We start from the raw sequence: 20,866 nt of genomic DNA, 5'->3' as shown, positions 1-20,866 counted from the left end.
GCATCAGAAACAGTGTTGCAAGCAGGAGCAGAGAGGTGATTGTTCCCCTATATTCAGCACTCGTGAGGCCACACCTCGAGTACTGTGTCCAGTTTTGGGCCCCTCACTGCAAGAAAGATATTGAGGCCCTGGAACGTGTTCAAAGAAGGGCAACGAAGCTGGTGAGGGGTCTGGAACACAGGCCATATGAGGAGAGGCTGAAGGAGCTGGGAATGTTCAGCCTGGAGAAGAGGAGGCTCAGGGGAGACCTCATTGCTCTCTATAACTTCCTGAAGGGAGGTTGTAGTGAGCTGGGGGTCAGCCTCTTCTCTCGTGTCATTAGTGATAGGACCAGAGGGAATGGCTTCAAGCTACGGCAGGGGAGATTCAGGCTGGACATGAGGAAGTATTACTTTTCAGAAAGGGTCTTCAGGCACTGGAATGGACTGCCAAGGGAGGCAGTGGAGTCACCGAGCCTGGGGGTGTTCAAGGAAAGGCTGGATGTTGTGTTGAGGGACATGGTTTAGTGGGAGCTATTGGGAATAGGTGAACGGTTGGACTGGATGATCTCTTAGGTCTTTTCCAACCTTGGTGATTCTATGATTCTATGATTCTAAGATCACACTGCCCCATGAAGGGCCCTGAGCCAGCATGAGGGACAGGATCTCCCCGCCAAGGCTCTGGGGATCAGGGCTTGGCCTTTCTGCTTGACAAGACAAAGGAGGCTTTTCTCAGCATCACAGCCACCATCCCAGTGCCTTGGTCTGCCTGCAATCATGGCTTCCAATTCTCTGCTTTAATAAGTCCCACGGGAAGCTTGCTTGTGAATGGTCCTCAGTGGGGCCCATTAATACTCCAAGAAACTTCACTGTTCCTTCTGACTTGATCTTCTTGAGCACTTTGTGCAATCTTCTCTGTGCACTGGAGGTTGATGGACTCAGCAGCAAATGCCCCCCTGGGGCCCATTACAACCTGAAGAGCCGTGCTGTGCCTTGTGCCTTCCTGCCATCTTCTTCAGGTGTTCAGAACTTGTTCAGCAAACCCGAGAGGTATCAGGAGAGAGCTTATAGAGGATTCAAACAAGACCCCAGGACTGCAAATGCACAAGGATTTCCAGCTCACTGAGTTAATATTCGTGCTATTATCATTATTGTAAAGACTCTTCAGAAAGCATCCCATGCCAGAAGCATTATTTGATTTAGCCTGGCTGAGCCTTGCATCTACACCATGGTATTGGTGCTCAGAAGGTGGCACACAGGTACTAGACCCACTGTGGGGCTCACAACTGTCCAGCAAGCACTGACACAACCAGGACAGGGCTTTCCTGAAGGTCCTGAGCTCCGTTTGCCAGCTGGCTGGGGGTGTACTGGAGACCCCAGGGAACTGCCATTCAAAGGAGAGCCCAGAAAAAATGAAGTATCATCAGTGAAAGAATGCAGGTGTGTCACAGCCCTGTAATTCCTTAAGCTCCAGCATATGCAATAGATGGGGAAGAGAGAAAGATCTGACTCTTCATCTGGTGAGCTCATCCATTTGGTCAGCTGAATAATGCTGCATGCTGCATAGGGAGAGGTGAAAAATGACACTCTCAGGTGCCCATTACTGGCAGATCTGATGTCATTAAGCATGGCCAAGAACACTCCCATTCCTTGTCTGGCCCCCAGCTGATGCTCAGGAAGGAGGTGGCTCTCTCAGAGGTTGTCTACCACAGCTTGCAGGCACTTTTGCACACATCTAGGAACACCACAGGCACCTTGGTCATCACCGAGTGCCTGTGTGTGAGCAAGCGACTTACCACTGAAGGAAGACAAAGGATGCAGACCAGGGGCTCACACATGCAGACAACTCATTGTACACATCTGATCTGAACCAACAGGAGTCCCATCTCCTGTGGGTCTGTGGGGAACTGAACCTTATTTCAACCCCACACTTTTCCACCTGGAGATGAGACCCCTGCACCGATTTCCTCAACTGAACGACTGCCCTGCACAGGGGAAGTCAGAGGGTCCCTGTCCTTGTCTGTGTGTCCTCTTTGTAAAGGGCTATGAACAGAGCTTTCCAGGTGAGGCATTCACAGCGCTTCTAGGCAAGCATGATCTGTTAGGATGAACCATGCTTCTGGAATCAATCTGTCTACTGGTGATTAATTCATCTGACTTTACGTTTTGCAGAGATAACCCTGTTGTCTATCAGGAGCTGCCAGCCACAGAACTCCAAGGGCATCTCCAGGGAGAGCAGTGAGGAAGAGAAAGTGAAATACTCTGCTGCAGATCTGGCATAGGCTCCTGGGAAACAGGGAGCTCATACAAATGGGCAGTGCTGTGGAGAGACAGCTGTGCCCAGGAGCAGCTCTTCTGCACAGCACAGCCTGCAGATGACAGGAGGAGAGGAGAGAAAGAGGAGAAAGCTTACAGGATGTGTACAGTGTGAGCAGAATGTGAGCTCAGTGCAGGAGCGTTGCTCACAGCCCTGGACAAGGTAAGTTTCTCACTGCAGGCAGCGTAGTGGCTTTCACTGAAGGGACCACTAAATATAAGACACCTCACTGAAAAATGGGCTGCATACATTTCATTTCTTTATCATGAAAATAGACCTGCTGCATCTGAGGGCTTCTGTGCTGCAGCATCAGAGCACAGCCCTGAGGGCTGCATGTCCCACGACGGCTGCAGGCTGTGCAGCCAGGGCTGCAGCCAGGTGCCCAGGGCTGTCCTGCAGAGCAGGTCCCTGCTGTGCCCCAGGGGCTGTGTGCCGGGACAGGGACTGTGCCGCCTGCCAGGCTCAGCACTCAGCCTGCCCGGGGAGCTGCCCAGGGCGCTGCGGGGAGATGTGTGGGGGGAAGGAGCCCCCCGGCCGGGCAGGGCAGGGCAGGGCAGGGCAGGGTGGGGGCCTTCTGCTGCCTGGGGCAGCAGGAGCTCAGCTACATTGTACCACAGAGTATTTCCAAGGATGCTTTGCAAGAGGAGAGGCAAGGCAAGGATTTTCCATTTCCTTGTCTGAGTGAAGGGGAAAAGAATGAAGGCAGGAATCTAAAAGGGGCTGTCAAATTTGAACACAGCTCTGAGACTCCCAAGTTTTTCTTGAATCAATTGCTTCTTTTGTGAATAGTCACACAGAGTGGGCTTTCAGCCTCTCATTTGTCATAGGATGGAACCAGTTGAAATTATTATTGTTGTCTGCAGACATGAATAATATACTTATCCTGCAATCAGACAGATTTTTCTAAAAAAAATATGAGGGCACAGAGGTTGTGGTTGTGGAGTCAAAAAGCAGTTGGGGTTAAAAATGAGACACGAAACAGATGAAAATATCCAGGGAGATGGGACAAGATTAAAAATGAGAGAAGGGTAAAAGCTCCATTTCTTTCCTCTGGTTATGGGAAGCTGAGATGCAGGATATTAAATTCAAGTAATGGAGCTAAATGAACATTGGTGAAAAAGACAGAAAGGGTTTTAAAGTGTAGCAGGAGGAGTGTTGATGAGAATGGTCTCAACTTCAAATTATCTTCTGCACTCTAAACAGGACTCCAGGCCCAGGGACTGCGGATGCCCAACAGCAGCTCCATCAGCGAGTTCCTCCTCCTGGCGTTGGCAGACACGCGGCAGCTGCAGCTCCTGCACTTCTGGCTCTTGCTGGGCATCTACCTGGCTGCCCTCCTGGGCAACGGCCTCATCAGCACAGCCGTAGCCTGCCACCACCGCCTGCACACCCCCATGTACTTCTTCCTCCTCAACCTCGCCCTCCTCGACCTGGGCTGCATCTCCACCACTCTCCCCAAAGCCATGGCCAATGCCCTCTGGGACACCAGGCACATCTCCTACGCTGGATGTGCTGCACAGGTCTTCTTTTTACTACTCTTCTTTGGTGCAGAGATTTCTCTTCTCACCATCATGTCCTATGACCGCTACGTTGCCATCTGCAAGCCCCTGCACTACGGGACCTTGATGGACAGCAGAGCTTGTGCCAGCATGGCAGCAGCTGCCTGGGGCACTGGGCTTCTCTATTCCCTGCTGCACACTCTCAACACATTTTCAATACCACTTTGCCAACACAATACCGTGGACCAGTTCTTCTGTGAAGTAGCCCAGATCCTCAAGCTCTCCTGCTCAAAATCAGACTTCCTCAGGGAAACTGTGAATATCTATTTTAGTCTTTGTTTAATCTTTGGTTGTTTTGTGTTCATTGTTATGTCCGATGTGCAGATCTTCAGGGCCGTGCTGAGGATGCCCTCTGAGCAGGAACGGCACAAAGCCTTCTCCACGTGCTTCCCTCACATGTCTGTGGTCTCCCTGTTTCTCTGCACTCTCTTGTTTGCCTACCCGAAGCCGCACTCCCTTTCTTCCCCATCTCTGGACCTGGTGGTGTCATTTCTATACTCGGTGGTACCTCCCACGGTGAATCCATTTATCTATGGTGTGAGGAACCAGAAGCTCAGGGATGCCTTGAGGAAACTTTGGGAAATCCCCAGCTATAGCAGAAAATAATAGAACGACATTTTCTTACATGTAATGTTTGTTATTTCTTACAACTTGCATTACTTTTTAATATAGTTATCTTAATTATGTTATTATAGTTCAGTATGTATTTTGACCCAGACATCTCAAGTGCCTGCAGAACTATGCAGGTACATGTGCATAAACACAATGAAGAGGACAGCAGACATTTATTTCTCTCAGCTCACTTTTCGTCCCTTCTCCTCCAGAGCTGAAAGAGAAACTCCCTTACACAGCAGGGATTCAGGGGCCAAGGGCCCAGCTGCCAAATGGAGCAGCAGCCCAAATTTCCTTGGAGGCTGCCCCTCGCTACTCAGTGGGCTTCTGCACCTCACTACCTTCCAGTTCAGGGCTGCTGCTTTGCTGGGGCCACGGTGATGGGCAAGGGCAAGATGAGGTGCTGCTCTCTTTCCACTTCCATGCTTTCCTATTGTACCTCTACACTCCCGGTAGCCCTCGGGTCTCATATGAATTGACAGCCGTCCTGTTGTCTCTACAGTGGCATCCAGTGGCATCCATTGGCAGTGAGGTGGCAGGCAGGAACAGGCCATATGCACCAATGTGTCAGAGTTTGTCTCACTGCTGCCACCACCATCAGACAAGGGCTGCTTGTCACAGGCTAGCAAAATGACACAGGGTTCTTGTGCAAAAACTCTCCTTTATTTTCCCATGCAAGGTTTTTATAGTCCAACACATGTATTCAGGGCATTTCCACTGAACAATAAATTGGCTAGAAAACAAACACGCTTCAAAACAGATCTTCATAGCAGTAGCGAGCCTATCTTATGCTTAGATACTGTGAGAAATGTGCTCAAGATCAACAATTTCTAATCAGGCAAAGATCTCTGTGAAGTGCAGTTTCTTCATCATTGCAAGAAGGGGCGCACACCCCCTACTGACAAGGGAGAAATTGCACAGCTAGTTAGTGAAATCCGTTCCGTTGTATACTCTGGGTCCGACGCAGGTAAAGCCTCTCCTGGCACTCAGTGGTTGAGCATCTCAGGCTCACAGTCTTCTGACTCCATAGCTACGTTACACATCCATACCTATGTTACACTTCCATAGCTACGGTTACACTCCATAGCTACGTTACTCTTCCATAGCTATGTTACACTTCCATGCATATGGTTACACTTCCATAGCAAGTAAAACCTGGAGAAAAGTTTGATTAAAGTAAGTAAAATGAGTGTAAACTGGAAGAAAAGTGTGATTAAACCTTGAGTCAATTGTGAGTAAAACACCCCAAAAAAAGTGTGAGTAAACCCAGTGTAAAGTGAGAATAAACTTGGAGTAAACTGTGAGATAACCATAAGTAAAGTGTGAGAAAACCCACAGCCTAGTGTTACTTTTACCTGTTCAGAACACTTGTAGCATGTGTCCCTTGGGAGCAAAGACTTTGACATGGTCTCTCCCAGTATTCTTCTGGGGAAACTGGCCTGGACAATTATACTCTTCTTTGGTTAAGGAACAGGCTAGAGGGCCATGCCCAGCACGTAATGGTTAATGGAGTTAAGTCCAGCTGGCGACCCGTTTTAAGTGGTGTCCCCCAGGGGTCGGTACTAGGAACCATCTTGTTTAATATCTTCACTGATTTCCTAGACGAGGGGATTGAGTGCACCCTCAGTAAGTTTGCAGATGACACCAAGTTGGGAAGTAGTGTCGATCTGCCTGAGGGTAGGGAAGCCCTTCAGAGGGATCTGGATAAGCTGGATCACTGGGCTGAGGTGAATGGGATGAGATTCAACAAGGCCAAGTGCCGGGTCCTGCACTTTGGCCACAACAACCCCATGCAGTGCTACAGGCTTAGAGCTGAGTCGCGGCATGACAATGAAGAGGAAAGAGACCTGGGGGTGTTGGTTGATGCTTGGCTGAACATGAGCCAACCGTATACCCAGGTGGCCAAGAGGGCCAACAGCATCTTGGCCTGCATTAGAAATAGCATGGCCAGCAGGAGCAGGGAGGTAATCATCCCTCTGCACTCAGCTCTTCTGAGGCCACGCCTTGAGTACTGTGTTCACTTTTGGGCCCCTCACTGCAAGAAAGACATTGAGGCCCTGGAGAGTGTCCAGAGAAGGGCGCAAAGCTGGTGAGGGGTCTGGAGCACAAACATTATGAGGAGCGCTTGAGGGAGCTGGGATAGTTTAGTCTGGAGAAGAGGAGGCTCAGGGGAGACCTCCTTGCACTCTACAACTTCCTGAAGGGAGGTTGTGGTGGAGAGGGATTTGGCCTCTTCTCCCCGGCAACAAACAGGACCCGAAGGAAACAGCTGGAAGCATGGGGAGATTTAGAGTAGACGTAAGCAAGAACTTTTTTTTCTCAGAGAGTGGTCAGGCACTGAATGGCTGCCCAGGGAGGTGGTGGAGTCGCCGCCCCTGACAGTGTTCAACGGATGTCTGGATGAGGAGCTACAAGATAAGGTACAGTAGCTTGTGGTAGTAACAATGATGGGAGGATGGTTGGACTAGGTGATCTTACAGGTCGTTTCCAACCTTGTGATTCTATGATTCTATGTGAGTGTGCTGGGAACCGCAGGGAACTGGCACGATACTAGATTACTTCTGTTGCTATTAATGTGAACCTTGAGCAAACTGATGTTTCTTCAGCTAAAGAATAAAGATGTTTGTTAGTTCTCTAGTGCTTTGTGCTCCAGAATGTGCAGCAGATGAAGAACAGAGAAAAATCTAGTTCTTCTTTTAGGACCTCATCCATCCATAGGCCTCATCCGTATCCAGCTGAATAACTCTGTATGCTCCATGGAGATGTGTGGAAAAGGCACACTTGGGTGCCCTTGATAATGGAGTCTGTTGACAGTTAGGTATTCTTGGACAGCCTCTGTTCCCTTTCTGGCCCTCAGCTGATGCTCAGGAAGGAGATGTGTATCTCAGATGTTTCCCACACAGATTACAAGCACTAGCACACATCCAGGAGCACCCCAGGCTTGTTCATCATCACCCAGGGTCTGCTAGAACAATGGAAACCCCACTCCAATGCAGATGACTCTGGAATAAAAGCCTCTGTCCAGCATCAAGATAGTGAAGTCCTATGCAAACAGACTTTGCAAGACCTCTGCCAGTGACAGCACAAAACAGCAAAAGAATCTAGGCAGTAGTGGATCCTTTTCTGAGCTGTGTGGAGGCCCTCACTTGTTAAACCAACACAGACTTCTCAGCTGTAAAGCTGCCGCTTTATATCATCTTATCTTCACGCTTTTTTTTCATATTTTTTTTTTTCATGTCTGCACAAGAGGGTCTGATTTCAGCACACTTTGTCTCAGGCATTATGTACGAACACTACAGGGCTTTAAAGCAACATATCCCACCTGAACTCTGACAGTCCGCGGAGTGAAAGTGATGGAGATGACAGCAAAGGTTCCAACCTTGGTGATTCTATTTTTCTTAGAAAGCAGAGTTTGAAAGGCACAAGTTGTGATGCAGATGGTGTGGACTTGTTTGTCTCAGGAGGCTGCTTGTCCAGCAGGCGGCAATTTGGGACAGGAAGCACATCCCATAAGCACTCATCCTAGCAGGACTAGACAGTAGCTTCTTGCTCAAGAGGAGCCTTGAATTGAGTGAAAAAACTTTTCTTATCTTCAGGTGGAATGTCTCCAGTTTCACCCATCACTTTCATCCCCCTACTGTGCATGACAGCACAGACCCTGGCTTTGTATCCTCTAAGATCTCCTTATAGTCTCTCACGGGCTGTAGTGATGTACCCTCAGACTTCCCTAGCTGCTATGTCCAGCTCCTTGTGCACCAACAGCATCTGCTTCCACCTCCTGATGACTGTGCTGGTTTTCCAATCTGTGGCCTATCACTGCACTGTCCAGCCTTGGCCCTGCCGTGCCTGCATTGCACAGGACAGGTTGTTCGGGGTGGGGAAGAATTCCCCAGCACAAGTGCCCATGGCAGACCTCAGTGCACCACACCACTTCTCTGTAATCCTGCTTTTCAGACCCAGTGCTACCCCAGCAGTGTCCCACATAGGGGTCTGCAGACAGCCCTGCTTTACCACAAGGAGCATGGAGACAACGTCAGGAAAAAGCTCTGCCATAAACATGCAGTCAGTGCTGCAAATGGCTGGTGTGGCAGAAGTCCAGAGCCACCTTCCTGGTCCACGTGTGTCCACAAGGACGTAGAGAGGAAGGGGAAGAGGGATGGAAGTGAGAAGAGAGCAGCACTGCAAAGACCACATCGTGCTGCTCTCTGTGGTCACTGGAGCCTGGGAAGCTTCAGCCCCATCTCAAACACAGATGAGAGGATGAAACCACTGGGCAGTGAGAGGCAGCCCCATTGAAAACGAGGCTGCTGCTAGGTGTTGCAGCTGGGCGGCTGGACCATGCACTACATGAGTTGTTCTTGCATGAGTTGTTCTTCCATTTTCAAAGAAGATGGAAATACATGAGAACAGACAGAAATGAATTACTACAGTCTTATTTATTGCATTTATTGTTCAACAGAGCACCTTGTTCTACATTTACATGAGATGAGTGCGTTAAAACACTACAAAAATTTAGCACGCCATGAATAACACGTTAAATCAAAGCTGTACCAGTGAAAATAATAAAAAAGACAAATAATAACAAACCATTGTCCTAAAAAGTACAGAATTACCTTGGGACTCCTCTTAGGTTGGCATGCGTCTTATGGATGCTGAAGCAGTATGTATTGCTCACTGCAGCCTTGAGCTCCTTGTTCCTCAAGCCATAGATGAGAGGATTCACTGCTGGAGGCACCACCGAATACAGAAATGACACCTCCAGATCCAAGGATGGGGAAGAGATGGAAGGGGGCTTCAGGTAGGCAACCATGGCAGTGCTGATAAACAGGGAGACCACAGCCAGGTGAGGGAGGCACATAGAGAAGGCTTTGTGCCGTCCCTGCTCAGAGGGCTTCCTCAGCACAGCCCTGAAGATCTGCACATAGGACATGACAATGAATACAAAACACCCAAAGATTAAAGAAAGACTAAAATAGATATTCACAATTTCCGTGTGGTACAATGATTCTGAGACGGAGAGCTTGAGGATGTGGGGGATTTCACAGAAGAACTGGTCCACAACATTGCCTTGGCATAATGGTATTGAAAATGCACTGGCAGTGTGCAGCAGAGCATAAAGAAGCCCAGTGGCCCAGGCTGCTGCTGCCATGCTAGCACAAGATCTGCTTGTCCATCAAGTTCCCGTAGTGCAGGGGCTTGCAGATGGCAACGTAGCGGTCGTAGGACATGATGGTGAGAATGCAATACTCTGCTCACATCAGTAAGACAAACAGAAAGGTCTGGGCAACGCATCCAGCGTAGGAGATGTGCCTGGTGTCCCAGAGGGCATTGGCCATGGCTTTGGGGAGAGTGGTGGAGACGCAGCCCAGGTCGAGGAGGGCGAGGTTGAGGAGGAAGAAGTACATGGGGGCGTGCAGGCGGTGGTGGCAGGCTACGGCTGTGCTGATGAGGCCGTTGCCCAGGAGGGCAGCCAGGTAGATGCCCAGCAAGAGCCAGAAGTGCAGGAGCTGCAGCTGCCGCGTGTCTGCCAACGCCAGGAGGAGGAACTCGCTGATGGAGCTGCCGTTGGGCATCTGCAGTTCCTGGGCACGGTGTCCTGGTCTGAGTAAAGAAGACAGTGATGAGTCAAGGCACCCCGGACGCCGCTTCCAGCCCTCAGCCTCGGTCTCGTGCTGCCCGCCCGCCCTGACTGACCTGACGCTGGCGGCTTTTTCCTGAGTCGCGGGCTGTTCTATGCACGTCGGAGAGCACCACTTCTGACTTTGCCATGCGTACGTAGGTGGAGGATGCACTCTGCCTTACTCTGATCGGGTTGTTCCCGCTTTTAGTCGGAGCGACAGTTCGTTGCAGTCTGCTTCTATGTTTCTCTACTTCTGCGTTCCTTCACGAAAGGAGTGGAGGGGAGAATCCTCCCTAAAGAGGCATCTGGACGTTCGTCGCTGGGCAGTGAGAGAGCACATTCGAACAAGGCGAGAGGGAGCCCTGCTGCGCTGCGGAGAATAAATCACCCGTCCGAGGAACATCCGCAAACCTAATGCTCCCTTCTCGGCGTCGCAACTGCACGGCACGGCTCGAAAGCAGCACTCAAGCTAAAGCACTCCGTAGTGTTTGCACTCGCTGCCCGAGAAACAGCTTTTCTCCCCGGACGCCTCTTCCAGCCCTCAGCCGCAGTCTCGTGTTGCCCGCCCGCCCAGAAAGGGCGAATGACCTGACGCCGGTGTCTTTTTTCTGAGTCGCGAGCTTCTCTGCGCAATTCGGATAGGGGCGCTTCTGACTTCGCCTGGGTTACGGAGGTGGAGGATGCACTCTGCCTGGGTCCGAGCGGGATGTCTCTGCCTTTAGTCGGAGCGGCAGTTCGTTGCCTTATTCTTCTATGTGGCTCTACTTCTGCGTTCAGTGACGAAAGGAGTGGAGGGGAGAAGCCTCCCTAAAGAGGCAGCTGGAAGTTCGTTTCGCGCCAGGTGGTGTGCAGTGAGGGAGCACATTCGAACAAGGCTGAGGAAGACTGTTAAGCAAAACAGACCTGGCTGGCCTGAAAAGGTCAAACAGGGAACATGCGGCTCCTCCTGAAAGGGAAGGACTGCCATGTGAAACTGGCAAGCGTAAGTTACATCTTCTTCGTTCTGTGAACAAGAGCAGAACATGTTCTGTGAAGAGAATGCCTTTTGATCACTGTACTGATCATAATCTACGAAAGAGTTAATTAAATAATGACGTATTGCTGTCATCTGCTTGAATGTTATCTGATTTAAGTATTGTATACTCCTATAGCTAAAAGATATAAAAACCCTGTAACAACAATAAACTTTGCTTCTTGCGCCACCAGAGCCTAAGCCCGTCTGTCCCAGGCGTCTTGAGCTGGTCTCCGTCATTTGGTTCCGAAACCCGGGAACTCTCGGTCTCCAAACGACAAAGGCGTCGCTTCCTCCCATGAGCCGCGGTTGGTAAGTTGAAATAGGGAGGTAAGGACTAGGGAATTCGACAGATTGTTAAATAAAATGGGACAAGCTGCAAGTACAGAACGAGGCATTTTTTCTGCAGTGCTGAAATCATTATTAGTTGCCCGAGGAGTAAAAGATACTCGGGGTCAGATTAGTCGTTTTTTAGATTTTACAGAGGAAGTATGCCCCTGCTTTCCCAGGGATGGAACTATTAATATTGAAACAAGGAATAAAATGGGTGAAAGACTCCAGGGCTATTATGCTGTGCATGGTCCTGAGAAGGTACCTATTGATACCTTTACGCTTTGGACTCTAATAAAAGAATGTCTCAGAGGAGACACGGGAGATGAGAAGTGGCCGCGGACCACTCGCTCAACAGAAAAGTTATATCCTGCCTAATCGCGATCAAAATCTCTTGATCATATCCCTTCGTCTATGCCATCGGCACCTCCACCCTCCCTTCCCCAGTATGAGCAACCTTTGATTTGTAAATTAGCAAACGACTTGCCGCCTTGTAAACCTCCTGGCACTAACATAACAAAGGATATTTTACCCCCTGATGATTGGGGAGAGTTAGAAAAAGAGGCTGCTGAATATTACCATAAGGACTTAGCGGCTGTATTCCCAGCGTTAAAGGCTGCTAAAGCCGCTGTGCAGACACATCAGTTAGTCGATCAGGCTCGATCAGATTCCCTTGCTGTTTCGCCTGCCTTTCGAGCAGGGCGAATGCCTCCCCCGCCTGGAGTAGATGCTTTTCTTATGCAACAATCCCCTATGCAATTAGCGCTCAAAGAAGCAAGGAAAGCTGGGGAAACAACAAATGAATTTTCTGGGCAACTTTTTCCGTCTCAAGTTTTCCCTGTCATACAGCGTCAACTTGCAAACGGTGGCATACTAAATGATTATGAGCCAATTCCTTTTAAACAGCTGAAAGAGCTTAAAGTTGCTAATATTCTTCCCCCTTCTGACTGGAAAAGTTTGGTGAAGGCTGTGTTAAGCGGAGGTGAATATTTGCTTTGGACTTCAGAATATGCGGATCGGTTCTTCTTGTGCCCCTTTATTACCAGATCCTCATTTTGGAGTAAACCCCTGAGGATTAATGCCTAATGATTTATGGCAGATGGATATCACGCATGTACCCTCTTTTAGAAAATCTTCTTATGTCCATGTAACAATTGACACTTTCTCTCACTTTGCCGTAGCCTCAGCCTTGTCTGGTGAAAAACTCTCATTTATGCAAAAATCTTTTGCATTGTTTTAGCGTTATGGAAACACCGAAATCATTAAAAACCGATATCAAGACAGCTTGTGTAAGTAGCGGTTTTGCAACCTTTTGTCGTTATTTTAAAATTCACTGTAAAAACTGGAATTCCATATAATCCAGAAGGCCAAGGTATAGTAGATAAATTTAATCATTTATTGAAAACTCAACTAAAGAAAATAAAAAGGGGGACATGGAGAATTAAAGATACTCCGTCCTCTATGTTATCACATGCATTATTTGTTTTAAATTTTTTGACAATGGATGATGACAGAAAATCGGCTGCGGATAGACTTTGGAGTAATAAAACAAGAAATAAACCTATGGTATATTGGAGAAATCCAATGGACGGTAAAATTTATGGTCCTTATCCTGTACTAAATTGGGGCAGAGGATACGTTTGTGTTTTCCCTACAGATGAAACCTCACCATGGTGGCTACCAGAGAGATATGTCTGTCATGCCGAAAACAAGGATGGGAAAACTGCGAACGAAGATTCTGAGGCTGACTCTAAACCAGACATGGGAAAGAAAGATGCAAGAGAGAATACAACTCGTGGCCTTAATCCTTAGTACCTTGTGGATCCTATATCATGGCTGTAAAGCAGAAGCATATTGGGCATTTGTACCCAATCCTCCTATCATCCATCCAGTAACATGGGATGAATCTGTGGACATTCCGGTTTACAACAATCAAACAATGTTTATGGGGCAATATTCAGATGGATATATAATAGAGTTCTCTGAGCGTTTTAATTATTCTGGAAAGGTTGGTGGTATGCCTGTATGTTTTCAGATGAATCAAACACAATCCCTGTGTGAGAAAGTGGTAGTGCAGCAAGACTGGGATACCAATGTTTCAACAGGAATTGTTGTCATCTGCAAGCCCCTGCACTACGGGACCTTGATGGACAGCAGAGCTTGTGCCAGCATGGCAGCAGCTGCCTGGGGCACTGGGCTTCTCTATTCCCTGCTGCACACTCTCAACACATTTTCAATACCACTTTGCCAACACAATACCGTGGACCAGTTCTTCTGTGAAGTAGCCCAGATCCTCAAGCTCTCCTGCTCAAAATCAGACTTCCTCAGGGAAACTGTGAATATCTATTTTAGTCTTTGTTTAATCTTTGGTTGTTTTGTGTTCATTGTTATGTCCGATGTGCAGATCTTCAGGGCCGTGCTGAGGATGCCCTCTGAGCAGGAACGGCACAAAGCCTTCTCCACGTGCTTCCCTCACATGTCTGTGGTCTCCCTGTTTCTCTGCACTCTCTTGTTTGCCTACCCGAAGCCGCACTCCCTTTCTTCCCCATCTCTGGACCTGGTGGTGTCATTTCTATACTCGGTGGTACCTCCCACGGTGAATCCATTTATCTATGGTGTGAGGAACCAGAAGCTCAGGGATGCCTTGAGGAAACTTTGGGAAATCCCCAGCTATAGCAGAAAATAATAGAACGACATTTTCTTACATGTAATGTTTGTTATTTCTTACAACTTGCATTACTTTTTAAATATAGTTAATAGTTATAGTAAATATGGTAATATGTTTTCAGATGAATCAAACACAATCCCTGTGTGAGAAAGTGGTAGTGCAGCAAGACTGGGATACCAATGTTTCAACAGGAATTCATTGGGCTCTGAATTTTCTCTATATAGATTTAGCTAATGGGACAAGAGATTCTGGAACACCTCCATTAAATTTTCCTTTATGTCAAAGCACAATCACTCAAAAAACAGAATTTGCATCTTTATGGAGAGCATGTTGAGCTAACGAAACAGTGTGCATTGATTCCACTATTCGTGATTGGAATACGATAGGAAATCAAGGGTGACCAATTAATTTGGTTTCAGGAATTTGTACAACAAACAATCAATCATACGTTCTATTCTAATTTATGAAGAGCAGTCGCAGCCATGGAAAAAATCAAAGCAAAAAGATTAAACTTGACTTGGATTCAAATAAATAATAAATGGGCAATGACTGCAGAGAGTTATACAGCTCAGTTTTATATGCGAGCTTGTGTTCCATAACCTTATGCCTTTTTAAGCGGACCGCCAAGAATCGTGAATATCGTAGTGAGTTGTATCGATTGTGTAATCTCTAATTGTCTTAATAGTAGCAGTAGTTCCTTCTTGTTAGTAATGCAACCTGATTACGTCTATCTTCCTCTAAATTTGACACATTATTGGTATGCCGACAAGGGAATGGAAATGCTCCAAGAAACTACTTTGCAATTAATAGAGAGATCTAAGCGAATGGTTGGATTAATAATAGCTGGAATAGCTGCGCTCATTGCTGCCATAGCAGTAACTACAGTAGCTTCTATTTCTTTAATAACTAGTATTCAGACAGCAGCTTATGGTAATGAATTATCAATTAATGTATCTAAAGCGTTACAAAATCAAGCTACATGGGATGAAAAGATTGAACTGCGTCTCAATTCCTTAATGGATACATTAGACACCCTGGGAAGAGAGTTACAAATTATTGCTACTCTTGAATCTCTTTTGTGTCATGCAGAGTACCGAGCTATCTGTGTGACTCCTCTTGAATACAATAATATCAAATTTTCTTGGAACAAAATACAAGATCGTCTTCAAGGCATATGGAATAATGCGAACACATCATTAGATCTTAGTGAATTGAGACAGCACATTCATGATATGATACCATCGCACCATATAGATCTTTCAGTAGCAACTCAAACTACAACATTTATAAGCGCTCTAAAATCTGCATTTCAGTTTTTCAAATCATTTAGAAAAGGAATTTATGGGCTGATAGTCATTGCCATAATGATAATAATAGGAATTCTTGCTTGTCTGTGCTTGATGAAAATAACAACAAATCAATTCCAAAATTTCCGTATAAATCTTAAAAAATTGGAAATTGAAAACACAATAATCAAACCACCACCACCCCTGGTCTAATAAAATAGAAAAGGGTGGAATGAGGAGGACTGTTAAGCAAAACAGTCCTGCCTGGCCTGAAAAGGTCAAACAGGGAACATGCGGCCCTCCTGAAAGGGAAGGACTGCCATGTGAAACTGGCAATCGTAACTTACATCTTCTTCATTCCGTGAGCAAGAGCAGAACATGTTCTGTGAAGAGAATGCCTTTTGATCACTGTACTGATCATAATCTACGAAAGAGTTAATTAAATAATGACGTATTGCTGTCATCTGCTTGAATGTTATCTGATTTAAGTATTGTATACTCCTATAGCTAAAAGATATAAAAACCCTGTAACAACAATAAACTTTGCTTCTTGCGCCACCAGATCCTAAGCCCGACTGTCCAAGGAGTCTTGAGCTAGTCTCCGTCTCAAGGCGAGAGGAAGCCTTTCAGCGCTGCGGAGAAAAAACCACCCGTCAGTGGGACAGCAGTAAGCTGAATTCGCCCCTTCTTGGCGTCGCAACTTCTTGGTCTCAGGCTCGAAAGCAGCATTCACACCAAAGCGCTCCGGAGCGTTTGCGCTCGCTACCTGAGAAACAGCGATGTAGTGATTTTACTGTAAGTATCACTAAGTCTGGAGTATCCCAGTGCAGGTCAGGCAGTATGCATTCTGTTTCGTTATCATGGAAGAAGACTTGATCCAGGTGTGGCCTTCTGTGCTACAGCATCAGATCACAGCCCTGAGGGCTGCTTGTTCTTGCACGACTGCAGGCTCTGCAGACAGAGGTGCAGCCGGATGCTCAGGGCTCTTTGGGGAGATGTGTGAAGGGAAGGAACCCCCAGCAGGGAAGGGCTGGGCAGGGTAGGGCCTTCTGCTGCTACTAACATGAGAAAGGCAAATATAAAGGTCTGGGCAACACTTCTTGAGTAGGAGATGTGCCTGGTGTCCCAGAGGGCATTGGCCATGGCTTTGGAAGATTGGTGGAGATGCAGCCCAGGCCGAGGAGGACGAGGTTGAGGAAGCAGAAGTACATGGGGGTGTGCAGGCGGTGGTGGCAGGCTACTGCTGTGCTGATGAGGCCGTTGCCCAGGAGGGCAGCCAGGTAGATGACCAGGAAGAGCCAGAAGTGGTCATCATCCAGGGTCTGTGTGTCAGCAACTGCCTCCCCGCTGAAGGACCACGGACTCAGAGCAGGAGCTGACATGCAGGCAACTCCTTGTGCACAACTGAAATGAATTCCAGAGGAATCACTGAAACTCTGGTGGGTCTGTGGGGATCAGAACCCCATTTCAATCACAGGGTTTCCATCCAGGGATGAGATGCTTGCACTGCCTCATCTGGATCACTGCCCTGCACAGGGGAAGTCCACTGTCCTTGTCTGTGTGCCCTTTCTGTTTCAGCAAACACTCTGGTAGGACTAACCATATGTCTGCAATCAGTCACTGTCCACTGGACGTTTAGTGGTTAATTCAGCAGATTTAGAAGTGCTATAATGACACTGTGGTCTTTCAGGAGCTGTTGGCCATGGAGACCCAGGGACATCTCAGGGGAGATCACTGGGGAAGATAGATATAACATCCTCTGCTGCTGAGCTGTTCTGGGCTCCTGGGACTCTGGGAGCTCCTACAAGTGGGCAGTGCTGCAGGGAAACAGCTGTGCCCAGAAGCAGCTCCTGTGCAGCACACAGCAGGGCTGGGGACTTGGTCTGCAAGAGACAGGTAGAGGAAATAAGGAAGAGAGCTGACAGGCTCACGTTAGGATTTGAGCTTATGGAAGGAGCATTTCTGCATTTCTCACAGCGCTTGATCAGGTAAGTCTCTCATTGCAGTCAATTTAGTGGCTTTAATCGAGGAATCACTAAATCTGGGACAGCCCATTGCAGGTCAGGGTGAAGGCACTCCATGTTTCTTTATTTTGGATAAAAACCGCCTCCAGCTGAAGGCTTGTGTGCTGCAGCATCAGAGCACAGCCCTGAGGGCTGCGTGTCCCAGGACGGCTGCAGGCTGTGCAGCCGGGGCTGCAGCCAGGTGCCAGGGCTGTCCTGCAGAGCAGGTCCCTGCTGTGCCCCAGGGGCTGTGTGCCGGGCCAGGGACTCTGACATTTGCTTCTCACCATCATGTCCTATGACCGCTACGTTGCCATCTGCAAGCCCCTGCACTACGGGACCTTGATGGTCAGTAGAGCTTGTGCATCCATGGCAGCAGCTGCCTGGGGCACTGGGGTTCTCTATTCCCTCCTGCACACTGCCATTACATTTTCACTGCCTCTCTGCCATGGTAATGCTGTGGATCAGTTCTTCTGTGAAATCCCCTAAATCCTCAAGGGCTGCAGCCAGGTGCCCAGGGCTGTCCTGCAGAGCAGGTCCCTGCTGTGCCCCAGGGGCTGTGTGCTGGGGCATGGACTCTGCTGCCTGCCTGGCTCAGCACTCAGCCTTCCCGGGGAGCTGCCCAGGGCTCTGTGGGGAGTTGTGTGGGGGGAAGGAGCCCCCCGGCAGGGCAGGGCAGGGCAGGGCAGGGCAGGGCAGGGCAGGAGCCCTCTTCTGTCACAGCTGCTGCCTGGGGCAGGGGAATCACAGCTACACTGCATGCCCTATTATTTCCAGAAGCACTTTGCAAGAGGAGAGACAAAGGAGGGGATTTTCCATTTCCTGTTCTGAGAAAAGGGAAAAGCTTTATAGGCAGAAATCTAAAACAGGCTGTCAACATCAAACACATCACAGAGTCCTGAACTGTACTTTCATCTATCATTTGTTTTGCGTACACTCACACGGATTGAGCTTTCGGCCTCTCCTTTCCTTTGCTGCATACATGAATAATGCACTTATACTGTGAAAGGCTGCTTTTCCTAACAGAAATTTGAGGGCACAGAGCTAGGGGCGGGAGACTTGAACAGCAGTTGGGGTGAAGATATGAAACATGGAAACAGAAGAAAATATCTAGCAAGATTGGGAAAGATCAGAAAATGAGAGGAAGGCAAAAGCACCTTAAGCTTCTGCTTTTGGATTGCTGAGATTCATGAAAATAATTTCCAGTAATGGAGCTAACGAACCTTGTCCTAACAGAAAAAGTTTTACATTATAGCAGGAGCGACTCTGAGAAAATTCTTGTCATTATATTCTGTACTCTGAATAGGACTCCACGCCCAGATGCCCAACAGCAGCTCCATCAGCGAGTTCCTCCTCCTGGCGTTGGCAGACACGCGGCAGCTGCAGCTCCTGCACTTCTGGCTCTTGCTGGGCATCTACCTGGCTGCCCTCCTGGGCAACGGCCTCATCAGCACAGCCGTAGCCTGCCACCACCGCCTGCACACCCCCATGTACTTCTTCCTCCTCAACCTCGCCCTCCTCGACCTGGGCTGCATCTCCACCACTCTCCCCAAAGCCATGGCCAATGCCCTCTGGGACACCAGGCACATCTCCTATGCAGGATGTGCTGCTAAGGTCTTCTTTTTTAATTCTTCTTTGGCGCAGAGTATTCTATTCTCACCATAATGTCCTATGACCACTACGTTGCCATGTGCACTACGGCACTCTGTTTGGAAGCAGAGCTTGTGCCGGCATGGCAGCAGCTGCCTGGGGCACTGGCGTTCTCTATTCCCTGCTGCACACTGCCAACACGTTTTCACTGCCTCTCTGCCAAGGCAATACAGTGAAACAGTTCTTCTGCGAAATGGCCCAGATCCTCCAGCTCTCCTGCTCAGAACCTGACTACATCAGGGAAAATGGGATTATTATTGATTTCTGTCTTTGTTTAATCTTCGGGTGTTTTGTTTACATTCTTTTCTCCTATGTGCAGATCTTCAGGGCTGTGCTGAGGATGCCCTCTGAGCAGGGACGCCACAAAGCCTTCTCCACGTGCCTCCCTCACCTGGCCATGGTCTCCCTCTTAGACAGCACTGTGATGTTTGCCTACCTGAAGCCACCCTCCATCTCATCTCCATCTATGGACCTGGTGGTGTCATTTCTGTACTCGGTGGTGCCTCCAGTAATGAACCCCCTCATCTACAGCATGAGGAACCAGGAGCTCAAGGATGAACTGTGGAAACTGTTGAGCAATTGTGTTTTGAAATGAGTGAGCTGCCCAAATTTTTCTGTCTAGGAATTGTAATGCAGATTTTAAAAGTATCAAACTGTCTTCTTTTGGTTTATGTATTCATTGCCAGTGTAATTTATTGAATGTTTTATTCTCTGTATTATACATTCTAATGTTTTTCACCAAAATTATCATTATCCACATCAATTACTACTCAGTTTGTACATGTGCAGTGTCGCCCAGATATGCTGTACATTAGGAACCGGGCTCTCTGTGAACCTTATCAAAACAAAGGGCATGCAATGACTTTGTCTATCTTCCTTCCTGGGAGACATTTCTGGAGCTGCCAGGATCAGTTGTTCTCAGAAACCCACAATCCAGCAGGAAGCATACGGCTGTTAATCCAACTGTGCGGTGACTTCAGCCTGCAATAGCTGACGGGCCATCCCTTGGCTCCTGGCTGGGGTCTGTGCTTGCAGGCTCACATCTGTCAGTGCCTCTGACAGGCCAGCAGCAGCACCTGGTTTGCACGTTGGTTCTGAGATACCCTCTTCCTCAGTCCTTTGAGACCTGGCATTGTAAAAGTTCTTGGATATGGGTTCTCATCTCAGAAGTTTCCAGGGGCTTTTTTAAGGGCTTATCCATTCTGCACACAGAGGATTCCACTGTCTCCAGGATGACCAGTGATAGAGAAATCATGTACAAAGATCTGACAAAAGTTACCCAGGACCTGTAGGAGCCATCCTGGAGCATAGGCTGGTAGGTAGAAAGCTGCCTGTAATGAGATGGGGAGATCAGGAGAAGCCTGGAGAACAGAGATGGGAGATGGAGGGGAGGGAAGAGGAGATTGGCCAGAAAAAATGAAGATATGGAAAAGGAAAGAGGGGTTCAGGCAGTGTTGGTGCTGCTGTGACTCACTCAGACTGCAAAACCCACAGACCTTAAGCCTTCTTTGTACCTCGAAGTGCATTCCTCACCCTGACAGGAATCCACTGCAACAATGCTGAACCTCAAAGCTTCTCCTGAAGCCCAAATTCAGAACTCCAGTACCCTAGCCATACCTTTACTCTCTTGCCCACTCTCATCCTTGGCCCATGGGTGTCCAACCTTTGGGCTCACCTGGGCCACATTTAGTGAATGGAAGTTTTCTCAGGCTGCATACGCCTAGGTTCCTTCAAAAGCAAGGCTTCCTATTTATTTCCATGGGAACTACAACAGACACAAAGAGCACCATAACACTATTGGATAGAGCAAATTCTCAGCTACAAAGCACTG

The 20,866-nt window shown here is 48.2% G+C and overlaps 1 protein-coding gene and 1 pseudogene across 2 annotated transcripts; one reads left to right on the top strand and one right to left on the bottom strand.

Moving 5' to 3' along the window:
* Nucleotides 1-3,521: 3,521 nt before the first annotated feature.
* On the top strand, nucleotides 3,522-19,630 carry LOC306956579 (olfactory receptor 14J1-like; the record flags this gene model as incomplete). The annotated part of the gene is made up of 2 exons (XM_079547855.1): nucleotides 3,522-4,178; nucleotides 19,355-19,630. The coding sequence occupies 2 exons, from the start codon at nucleotides 3,522-3,524 to the stop codon at nucleotides 19,628-19,630; spliced, it is 933 nt and encodes a 310-aa protein (XP_079403981.1).
* On the bottom strand, nucleotides 9,076-10,039 carry LOC306956601 (olfactory receptor 14C36-like; annotated as a pseudogene). The gene has a single exon. The product of its transcript is annotated as an olfactory receptor 14C36-like (transcript).
* Nucleotides 19,631-20,866: the final 1,236 nt, after the last annotated feature.

Source organism: Tetrao urogallus (genome assembly GCF_951394365.1).
Source record: "Tetrao urogallus genome assembly, chromosome: 32".
Classification (NCBI taxonomy): domain Eukaryota; kingdom Metazoa; phylum Chordata; class Aves; order Galliformes; family Phasianidae; genus Tetrao; species Tetrao urogallus.
The sequence above is the reverse complement of the archived record's forward strand: the minus strand, read 5'-3'. Positions and strand labels throughout refer to the sequence as shown.